The sequence below is a fragment of the Drosophila subobscura genome, chromosome A (genome assembly GCF_008121235.1).
Source record: "Drosophila subobscura isolate 14011-0131.10 chromosome A, UCBerk_Dsub_1.0, whole genome shotgun sequence".
Lineage (NCBI taxonomy): Eukaryota > Metazoa > Arthropoda > Insecta > Diptera > Drosophilidae > Drosophila > Drosophila subobscura.
In genome coordinates this window covers 12,384,024-12,395,689 of record NC_048530.1, presented here as the reverse complement: position 1 = coordinate 12,395,689, position 11,666 = coordinate 12,384,024, and the positions used below count along the sequence as shown (strand labels likewise).

Here is an 11,666-nt window from a genome sequence, read left to right as displayed (position 1 = left end):
AGAAACAAAAAATATATTAAATAAAATATTTTTTCTTCTTTAATACTATTTTTGTTTTGAAAGAAAAAAGAAAAAAAAACAACAACAAACAAACGAAACGCAAGAAAACCATCAAAAACTATTGTGAAAAAAACCAAACAAAAAGTTTTTAAATTATATAATAAAAATGTAAAAACAACAAGCAATTATTTCAAAACATGTCGGAATGAAAACTTTTCGTTTGTTAGAAAATGTTTTTTAGGAGCTGTGGACGCAGCTCGATCGTTCCTCAATGATAGCAAGCAGTCGAACGAAGATAGCTCCTAGAACAGCAATGTTTTTTATACCCGGTACTCAAAGAGTTAAAGGATATATTAGATTGTGTTTGAAACAAAACAAAATTGGGGCGATGACAGTTTAAATTTTAAGCATGTCAATCGAGCATATTCGATTCAACAGAGTGCCACGTTCCACTAAGGAAGGTTCACTAATTCGTTTGGTTATGCTACAAATTAAACCAAATTGCTACAACTAAAATCTTAATCGAGAAGTTCGAGTCTATGATTTTTAAAAATCTGGAAGACGATACGAAATAATGCCGATTGTAATGATTCCAAAGTTCCTCTACAAACGAAGTTTGTGCGTTTGAGAATTGTGCTCTAATAAGATGTTCTTGGTACATTTTTGTGGGTGGTCTTGGTGATATTGTATCGGTACCAAAGCTGCACCATTCCTCTAAATAGTCTCAGGTAACCAAAATGAATACCGATTCCATGGTAAGGCGCCATCATTTTCTTGGGCCCTGCCTGTAGTACCGGAAAGGCCTCGAGCTGAAGCTGTCCAACACAAAGGCACAGCATACACAGCACAATTGAAAGAAGATAAAAAGAGGAGGAACGTTGTGGAACGCAAAATTTTACAGATACGGGAACACCAAAAACATAACCATAATGCCGAATTAGGATCAGATCTGATCATTCAATAAAAGCCAGAACTCTTCAATTAATTTGCGGGTCTTGCACCACCTTTCTAGATTTCTTACCCTCGCTCCCATCTATTACTCTTATTGTTTTCGGGCGAGTGAAAGTGACCCTGCCTCAAAGCGTGGCAGAAACTTTAATACTCGCATACGCCTGGCCATCAAGCACGTTGCCGATCATAACTGGTCATCGCCAGGCTGCCAATAAATAAAAAACGCAAGGGTGTCTGATAAATGTAGAAACGATTGGCACTGGCCCAGAGAGCTCTCTCTGATATTTTAATAACTATTTTTATACCCGGTACTCAAAGAGTAAATGGGTAAATATTATTGTATTTGTGGTAAAGAAATGTAACAGTTGTGACGCGTAAAAAACGTCTCTCGCGTTCCTACTAGTTTTTTTTAAATTACATTTTACATTTTTTGTTCATGTTTCTCCAACCGGAGGTTCAGCCATTCCACGAAGTTTAAGAAGTGCCCCCGCAAAATATTTTCTTGCAAACTCCAAACATTTGCAATATTTACCAAATCGTTTGAAGGTCCAAAATCAACTTTTATGCTGTTTTTCTAGCGCTTTATTAATGCAAATATCAGAAGTTGATAACAATAGATACATAAACTATGCATGTACATACACGTATACATATGTATGAATGCATTTATGTATGTATAAATGTATATATATATATCTATTTAATGCACACGGGTATCAGATATCAAATGTATAAAAAAAAATGTAAAGGGGTGTGGGAAGTACCAATCAACCGCGCAACTTAAGATAGCAAAAAAAAAAAAACAAAAAAAAATCCAGAAGCGAGAACGATCCGATCGATTTCTTATTTGTTCTGTTCGCTATTTGATAACATACAATATACAATACGATAATCGTAGGCTAAATCAGTATTATGCATATAATAAAAACACATTTTATCTCTGAAGGCACATAATTACAGGGGCTGGCGGCCGTATTCGAGGCGCATTTTGTGTGGTCCACTCCGTTTGTGGTCCATCGCCGAACTCCTAAAAGGGGTCTGGGGACCATTAATTGAGTATATTAGTTTCAATATCTAAATATACATTTATATTTATATACGTTGCAGTGTCAGTATGTGTGGAGGGAGGGAAATTGGTCCCCAAATGGATTCGTCTCTTAAAATACAAGTGGATATATATATTTCTTTATATCTTTATATATTTATATTCTTTATTCCAATTCGATTAGTATGGACTTCGTTGCACGGTTCTTGCTTCTACGCGAATCTCCTAGTAGGGATTGACGGCAGCCAGACCAACGCGTCCGCCGGAACGGGCAAACACTGGCTCCGCATAGCTGTGACGATAGCCCTTGGGCATGCTGGCCAGGGGCTTTCCCGAGGCGGATGATGAGACTCCACCTACTCCTCCTCCTCCACCTCCACCTTCCGCGGATCTGCCGTTGCTGCTGCTCGGCGTCGGTGCGGGCGAGGGATAGCGCTCGATGTGGTGGCCCCGGGCCGAGCCTGAGCTCGATTTGGTCTCCGACGGCTGCAAGTATTCGCGGGAATGGGCCCGCACCGGATGGCGACCCTGGTGCGGATCCCTCGCCCTTTCCTGCTCCCGCTCGCGGTCTCTGTCATGGCGATAGGGGTCCCGCGACTGCTCTCGGGGCAAAGGAATCTCCTCGCCTCGGCGATTGTAGTCACGATCCCGCTCCCGCTCCCGTTCCCTCTCTCTCTCACGTCGCTCGGGTGCGTGCCGTGACTGCGGCTGAGGCTCCGGCTCCCAGTCGCTGCGGGAACGGGCTCGGGATCGACTCAATTGATTGCGATCGAGATGTGGATTGGGATGTGGCACCTCTTCCTCCTCGCTCCACTGCTCATACGTGGCTGGTGGCTCCACAGAGCCGCGTCTGCGTCGCGAGGAGGATCTATAGGGATCGGGAACGGACGGGGAGACAGTCGTGGGCATATCGCGCTCATCGAGGTCGTAGCGACTGCCCGGGCGCTGCTCCATGGCCCGGAACTTGTCCTTGGCATCATGGAAGCGATCCCGTTGCGATGCCTGGCTGGGTGGTGGCGCCACAAAGTCCCCCCTATCCCTGTCCCTGTCACGTTCTCGCTCCCGCTCGGAGCGTGGCTTGCGTGGATCTGGATTCGGGGGCTCGCCGTATCGCATGCCCGTCGACTTCATCATCTTCTCCATGCTCTGGATATAGGGCAGGCTCTCCGCCTCGCGATATGGATTACGATCCCGCGAATGATCTCGGTCTCGGTCTCGTTCGCGCTCCCTCTCCCTCTCCCTGTCTCTGTCACGCTCTCGATCATGCCTTCTTTCTGTGGTTCGCTGACCCAGATCCGAGCCCCGATGCACTGCAGCATATTTGTTGTGACCAACCCCCGGCGGACCACCACCACTGCCCTGTGCCGGCTGTGCCAACTGCTCGAACGGCAGCTCCGATGGCTCTACATAGCGATGACGACTGCCGCCATACCGCTGTGACTCCTCAGCCGCATAGGACTTGTGCATCTGATGGTGGCTGTGCTGCAGCTGCAGCTGCTGCTTCTTTGATGTGTACTCCATGAACTTCTGTTTGTCCGTCAGGTTCTCCTTGCGGTGATGGTGCTGCTGCTGCTGCGGCTGCGGCAGCTTCTCGTGCCCCGGATCCACATCCGAATCGTCAAAGTCATCGAGATTCTCATCGAGGCGGGACGAGCGTCCCTTGCGCTCCCGTTCTCTGTCATGGCTGGATAGCTTCTTGTTGAGCAATCGATTGATCTCATTGTACTTGTCCGTGTCCCGCAGCTTGGCCGGCTGCAGCTGCTGCTGCTGGCCCGTCTGTGGGGGCTGCTCCTGCTGCATGACACGATTGAATTTTGCATCGTAGTCGGCTGGTCGCAATATGATCGGCTTAATGTCATCCTCACGATTCCAGGGCTTGTTTGAGACTGACGCTGGAGTCTTGGTGCGTTCCCGCTCCCGTTCCCTCTCCTTTTCACGTTCCCGTTCCCGTTCGCGCTCCCTTTCTCTCTCCCTTTCCAATTCCCGATCGCTTGGCCTGGGCTGATACGGCTTGGCCGGCAGATCCCTCAGATAACTATCCTCGGGCGGCTGCACGGCGCTCTTCCGCTTCAACTGCACATGATGCGGGATTGCAATTTGTGACGGTTTGAGTGCTATCACCGAGTTGTCCGCCTCATTTGACCAGTGCTCGTCATCTGTGACAAGGAACAGGGTTTGGAATAAGCAAAATAATGTGCAATAAGAAGCCAAAACTTACCGCTGGAGCTATTGAGCTCCTGCCTTTCTGGGCTGGGCGCCAGATCTGAGCCAATGCCCGAGGATCCCCTCGACGACACCTGCTTGCCAATGGCATTGGCTGTGGCCAGTGGCTGGGGCGTGCCGCCTGCCGCTGGACCCTTCGGCGAGCCACCCACAATCAATGCGTTGCGACAGCGTCGCAGCTCGATGGCCGTTAGGTTGCCCTTGGAGCGGTGCACTGTGTCGTAGTCGCGGGGCGGCAGCAGCAGCGGCGGTCCGTTGCCATTGAGCTTGGCCCGCAGTTCGGCGGCCAGCGAGTCGAACAGCTCGCTGTTCTGCTGCGGCGTCAGTGGCGGATGGTGCAGCGGATGTGGATGGGGCTGGGGCGGATGGTGCTTTCCGTGGGGCGGCGACCGAGAGACTGGTGAGCCTGCCACTCCATGCTCCTCGCTGCACTCGGACTCGCGAGTGCTGTTTCCGGTGTCGCTGCCCAAAGAGCTGCTGAAGCGCTTCGGCGATGATGTCTCGTGGCGGCGACTCTGGTGGGGCGCATAGCCAGCGGAGGGCGCCGATTGTTGTGACTGATGATGCTGGTGATGCTGGGAGGACTTTGTGTTCGACTCGTGTCGCTTGTCGTTGCTGTTGCTGCCAATGTGATGGTTGTTGTTGTTGCTGCTGATTGGAATGGGCGGCAGGATTCCCAATCTGCAAGGAATAAAACGGGTTTCAAATATTTCCAAGACAATATTCAAAATAACAATAGCTCGGTGCATCGATAGATGTATCGTTTTGTTTTTTAGTATTTTTTCGGTATCTAAAAACTACAAGAAAATGTGTGGCCATGTTTGTACAAAATACCGAAAAATCAAAGAAAAATACTATACTTATGCTGTGCTGCCAGATCGGTTACAAAACCATCGAAATTGTTTTAAGTTCATAATATAAATAATGGCTTTCATTCTAATTCTAGTGTTCGTTCGGCAAACAACTCTTTTTTGAGTACAAAATTCTCAGTAACTTTTTATAATATTCAACACAAAACTGAAGTACCTGGTCAATGCGGACTCATCTCTGCGACCAACCAATTTCGCTGTAGCGATTAAATATAAAAAAAAAAAAAAAAATAATGGCTTTATATTTTGGCTGCTTCTTAAAAACTGAAATGATTTGAGACTTTACTTCTTTTTTTCTTTCAATGAAGAAATATATATGCACGTACATCGATACTCATCGATGGCGACCGCCAACAGGCTGGCAACTCTGTATTGAATAAATGCGCAATTTCTACGCCGCGTTTAAAATAAGATTCGTGGACAAGGCTCATGGCGCACCATTATGAATTATAAAAATTGATAATGGAAATTGGTGATAATGGTAATGGTGTGCCATTTAGCCACGGTGTGGGCGCATGCGTTTTAAACTTTTTTTAATTGCGTGAAATTTGTATTTCTTTACCCGCCGCTATATTGGCTCAAAAGATATCCACATGTGCATTTATGTATGTATGTTAAAAATATGTTAAAAATTAATATTTTTAATGATTTTGAGTTCGTTTTTGCCTCATTCAATTTTCGTCAACATTTAAATGGAATTTATGTCCCAAATATCAGCGTGCCTGGCTTCAAAGATGGCGACAGCCAACGCGCTGCAACTTAATGGGCAAACGGTAAATGGCACAGTTACGTGCAAGCAGCAAGCTATAAAGTGTGCACACACCAGACAGTTTTTCCTGGCCAATGTAAAGTGTGCGGCTTACCTCGATGTGGATATGGGTGCGCTAACATTTGGCGGCACTGTGGGCGCACATACAGAACTATTTCTGCATGGGACTGTGGGCACGTCTGGTGTGTTCGTGGGAATGCATCATCAGTGGCAGTGGCATTTTGGCTACCACACATAATCTCTCTCTCTCTCTCTCTCTCTCTATCTCACACACTGCACATCGAGTGCTGAACTATTGATTGCTTAATGAAAACTTACCTTGTTTCCAGCTCCTCGAATCGTTTTTGATTGTCGGGACGATTGATGAGGACCTGCAGCTGCAGGTGCAGTGCCTCCGCCGTTGTCTCCGAGTCGCAGCGGTAGGCGTGGACATGGAGCGGACACTTGGTGGCCGGATTGTACAGCAGAAGGACGCAGGCCACGATGTCGTCGGTCTGCACGGAGCTGGTTATGGCACTGTGGGGTATCAAATGCTTTGATGCCCCCTGAAACCAAAGACCCAAGAACGTGGGGGTAAGTTCAAGATCTAGACTTTGTACGCCTTCTGTGTCTGTGCGTGGGGACGCTGCTTACCTGCACGATTTTGATGCCCTTGTGGGAGACCTGAAGCGTCACCTTCAGCGGCTCCTGGCCACGCGATCTGTCCACCAGATACGGCAGCACCGAATTGATGACGCGTGGGCCGCGCAATCCCTTGGCCTCCTCGGCGCCCAGGAACCACACATAGTACGAGGCCTTCTGCACGTCTCGACGCAAGCGCAGCGCCATATTTTCAATGTCTGCAAAACGATCTGCGTCTCAAAAGAGAGTGTAACTTGCTGTGCAGCTTATCGTCTATGATTTTTGGGTTTTAAGTGCAGTTTGTGTTTGAAAACATCTGTAAGAAAAGTCGGAAAATTAAAGAATGCAGCTGCAAAATAGCTATAATATTTATGCTCTTTGTTCGTTAAGGAATGCCATTAGTTTGAGTGTGTGCTTGAACATTATTACACAGTAAGCTCCAGCAAAGGACAACTGCATAGCCGTGAATCCAATGAGAATGTGAGATTCTGTGCCTCGACAATGGGAAATCGCTCCACAAGTGAGCTTCGAACCATGCCAAGATCTTAATGTCAAAGAGGAAACGTTACCAAATGGAGGATTTAAGCGCAAAACTGGAATTTGATGACGAGCAACTGTTTCGAGTGCTATCTAACGGGCAAACCAGACAGATTTCAGATACAGACCACCGCCACAGCTCGTCATGTGTCATAATTTTGTGTGAAGCACAACACAGCACCGCACTGAGGAGGAATATCAGAAACTGGTGCCGAAATCCCACCAAAATCGAAGCAGAGAAACCAGCGAGAAACGGTATTAACCCGTCATACAGGTGTCGTTGTCTGTCGTTTCTGTGTGTGAATGTGTATCCGATTCTCTCCTCTAATAACGTTTATAATCGATGATCTTGTATGACTTGTTGTTCGTCGTTCGGTGCGGCGGTGTCTCTCCAAAAGAATCTTGTTTTTTCAGTTATGCATTCAACTCAAAAGCAAACAAAATCCGCAACCACAGAGACGCAACGGAGGGCAAGACGCAGCCAGATATTTATCAATATATGTAGGTACATATGCTTAAAAAATTTACATATGACACACACACAGCCACAGGCAGAGGCACAGCCACAGCACAACAAAAATGGCTGCTAAACAAACGATATTATTATTAGCCTCAAAACGGATTTGAATTTAAGAAACGAGAAACGAGAAATGCATAATCAGAAGACGATCAAAACACGAAGAAAAGTCACCGAGTGGTTCCATGACAGAGCTCTATAAATATCTTCGAATACGTGACTCTGGCTAAGTGATGGAATAATTGTTGAATCAATCAGAACAATTGAGACTTTGGGCACAAAAGGTCCTTAGTGCAAGTGCTTCTAGGGCATGTGTTCAATGGGAGTAATGCATTATAAGGTATTCTAAGATACTCTTATTTCTCCCATGCACAGTTCACAGCCGTATCTGAAACTTTTCAAACCCAAATGCAAACAAAAGAAATAACACAAAGAGTTCCGTTGGCTTCTACTCGAAGTCAAACCATTATCAATACTTTGAGGAAGTCTGTTGATGTTTGTATCGTCAATTATCTTTGCGGATTTCCTGTGTGGCCAAAAACTTGTTGTACTAAATGTGAGAGAATTTTGTGTGATTGATGGTTTAATAATGAAATCAATGGACAATTACATTTTGAAATATTCCAACTATTTGGTTAGTGCTGAAACGCTGCATTCAATACTAAAGAAATGGAAGGCATCAACAGATTATAAGGAACTTTCTTGGGCGTTCCAAATGAAAACCTACGAAAAGGTAGGCGAGTTGGTTTTTCTTTTTGCCATTCAAATATTAAGAATACTTTTGATATTCGTTTTGCATATTTTTTGAAGTCCAAAGCGCTCTTTCCTTCAATTAGTATGCACAAATTCCTCATATATGTACATATGTACACAGTGGAATCGTGTGGAAGCCCAAAAGAAGTGCCAAACAGAGGTATCCGTTGGATTGCTTGTGATGAAAGACTCGTGTCGTTCGCCTGGCCGTTGTGCAGATGATATTTGCATAAAACAATCCGTTTGCTGATCAGCCAAGCAGCAAATAAACAATTTGCAAAACAGATCTTTTGTTATGCGATGAGATTGTTGTTTCTGTGGATCTGTAGAATCATCTGTCCATAATTCCCCCATGCCCGCTAGTGAAGAAGTTTTATTTCCTAATCTTTTTCGAATGTTTAGGTACAAACCAGACTGGGGTTTTGTATGCAAATTGAAAGGGTGCGCGAAGTATCTGCAAGATAAACAGATTTAACTCTTGCCACCAATTGGTGTTCTCGTTTCCCTCTTGGGTTTCAGACATTTATTGGATTTGCTTTTTGCTGTCGTTTTGTTGCCTAAAAAATGGGTTAAGCGCCTCTTCCGCAACACACTGCCACATGATGATGTGATGATAATGATGGTGATTATGATGTTTGGGCGGTGTTCGGTCTTCACTAAGAATCGTATCGGAATTGTTAACACACTTTGGCTGGCATTTGGCACTTGCACTACTATTTCGTTTCGTTGTTGCTTCTTGGGTTTCGGCTCCAATTTGTTCAGAGTCTGAGCTCTCGATCAATGAACCGTTTACACACCAACACAGTTACAGATGTACAGATACAGATACACACTCGCACAGAAGTGGAGCGTTTAAATTTCTAAAAAACTTATTTGATTAACGGTAATGGCTCTCCGCCAAAGAGAGTCACAGTCAGAGTCAGAGTCAGAGTCTCGCCTCGAACTCGCACTACACCACTCTCTCTCGCTTCATCTTTTCTTTCATAGAGAAGAAAATGCACAACACACACACACATAACACACAACACACCTTAGCACAGCAGCAGCAGATATATCTATATATATATATATATATCGTTTATCGCATATACCGTGTGGAGAGCAACAAAAAAAAGTTAACAAAAAGAGCAGCTCCTCCTCTAGTTCTATTCCGTGAGAGAGCTTCAACGCGCGCTTTGTGTGATAGACAACGTCCCAACGCTTTGACCGCCTGCCATCGACTGACTTGGCTCACTGTCTGCCAGCGAACATTGTGGTAGCTGGCTGTTGGCAGCTTAGCTCAGCTCTCGAACGAACGAACGAACATACGAACGAACGAACGAACTCCCCAGCCTAGCTCTTGGCCTGGTCGACGGTCTCGGCTTGGTCTCTGCCCCGCAGACCCGGTTTCTGCCAGAGTTTGTGCGCCGAGCCGAGCCCGAACTTGTTTTGCTGTTTGCTCTGTGGCTGTTGTTGTTGTCTGTAAGCCGCCGCAAAGAAAGTCAAGTCGCGATACTCCGCACAGTGTCAAAAAGTGAACCAAGAATGCACAAACTTGAGTTTGAGTGCATGGAAATGGATCAATCAATGACTTTAGAGCTACAATCCTTATATTCGTTTATTTATAGCTTATAGCTGATTGCTTCATTTACCTAGTTTTAGGTAATGCAAGTTAAATCCAAAACTTGTTGACTAAATATGTACATAAGTATCCAAGAATAAATAAACAAATTGCTGGCGAACATCATACGCTGTCATTCTCTTCGATAGAGTTTGCCCTTTCAATGTTGAATTTCGCATGGAATGCATCTGAAAATGTATTTTTGAACGCGCCACTGCAACAGATCTGTCTTCTGTACCACTGTGCTTCTATCTGTGTGTGGATTGCAATGGAGTGGAGTGCGGAGTGTCTTGTGCTGGAATGTGTTGAAATTAAAAGTTGTTGGGTTTTTGGGCGCAGTCGCGGCCCTGGCGAAGCACAGGCCAATGTGTGGTTGTTGTACGACTTCTTTTATTTTGTTTTCTTCTGTTATTTGCTTTTTGTTTTGGTTTTTGTTGTTGTTTTTTTTTTGTTTTTTTGGCTTAGACAGGTGTACGCAGACGCTATTGTTGTTGGGTGCCGTGCCGCCACCGCCACCGCCACTGCCACTGCGGTTGTTGGTGGTGCTATCGATACGAGCATAGCATTGAGCACTCTTTTTCTTTTGTTTCTTCTTATTTTTCTTATTTTGAAAAGCCGTCCGTGCATTCTACAAGTTTTCCATCCATCCACCGAAGACTTGTGCACACACAGCCGATTGAAAATCTTGGCATTTAACTTGTTTTGGTTTTCGTCTTGGCCATCGAGTGAAATCTACAGGCAATTCTCCTCGTGGACCCATGAGAGCGACCGAATGTGGCCGGCCACAACGGAAATGCTCATGATTTGGTCAAGGTGTCGATATTTCCACAATTCTTTTGCGTTTTTGGCACAGTTTTCAGACTCGACTCTTGTTTGTCGTCCATTAATTCCCGTGCCCAATGTTTAATGAATAATTATTGATTGATGGATTGATGAAAAGTGTGTGCAAAGGGCGTACAGATTGTGCCCACAAAAGTATTTGCCGCTTTCTGTGCATTTTTATTGTGCAAATATACAAACTCAATTTGTATGTCTGTAGGTTCTAAAACATTTTTCCAGACCTTGTTTTTCTCTCCACCAATAGGCAATCGGAACAGGTTTTTTTGTTTCTTTTCAAAAATGATCGCCTTGGCCCCTGCCTGAGTCTGACGCCTCTGCAAAAATCAAATGGAAACGTGAAAAGCACTGAACACATTTTCAAGATAAATCGTTCTAATTTTTTGCCAGTCGCTGTTAAGCGATCGAGCCCCTCAAACATTCAAAAATGATCCAAAAAGACGAATAGAAAGCTGTTTAAAATATCAAAACAAAATTGTTAAGCGGATATCCGTACTACTTTTGGGCTTCAATTGATATCTGAATGTTTTGATCTAGCTAAGGGCCTTCAATTGATTTGCAAATCTCAACAAAACAAGAAAAAAACAGATATTTGTCTGTAATATTTCATAGATTTGATTGGATTTGCTTGAGGAAAACATTTTATTGTGTCCGAATTTTCTGTTTCTATCTTCATCAGAGATTCGTTCATTATCATTATATTTCACCTAAGCGAACACATAATAGCTCGTAAATAGACAACCTTTTCTTCTTGGATTTGGATCTGTGGACCGTGGACCATCTACCATCATCAGGCAGCAAGCATTTCCTCAATTACATTACAGATCTGTATGTGCTCTGCAGTAGAAATGTTTGTAATGCATTTTAGTGGAACTCATTTTGAAGAGAATTAATGGAATGATGGGGCATTATTTATGGGGTCATTGTTGGCTCCTTAGTAGCAA

General features: G+C 44.7%; 1 protein-coding gene across 1 annotated transcript; it reads right to left on the bottom strand.

Annotated features, from left to right (window-relative positions):
• Positions 1-1,531: 1,531 nt before the first annotated feature.
• LOC117903161 (zinc finger CCCH domain-containing protein 13) lies at positions 1,532-9,535 on the bottom strand. The gene is made up of 5 exons (XM_034815000.1): positions 9,316-9,535; positions 6,491-6,794; positions 6,176-6,402; positions 4,215-4,900; positions 1,532-4,152 (listed from the first exon to the last, which is right to left on the bottom strand). Exons 2-5 carry the CDS (start codon positions 6,683-6,685, stop codon positions 2,222-2,224), a joined length of 3,039 nt encoding a protein of 1,012 aa, XP_034670891.1. The 5' UTR covers positions 6,686-6,794; positions 9,316-9,535; the 3' UTR covers positions 1,532-2,221.
• Positions 9,536-11,666: the final 2,131 nt, after the last annotated feature.

Excerpts from the sequence above, each read along its gene's own strand:
- LOC117903161 (XM_034815000.1), bottom strand. The coding sequence starts at position 6,685 with ATGGCGCTGCGCTTGCGTCGAGACGTGCAGAAGGCCTCGTACTATGTG. Across the intron at positions 4,901-6,175 it reads TTCGAGGAGCTGGAAACAAG|ATTGGGAATCCTGCCGCCCA; the intron begins GTAAGTTTTCAT and ends TATTCCTTGCAG. Across the intron at positions 4,153-4,214 it reads GGAGCTCAATAGCTCCAGCG|ATGACGAGCACTGGTCAAAT; the intron begins GTAAGTTTTGGC and ends TCCTTGTCACAG.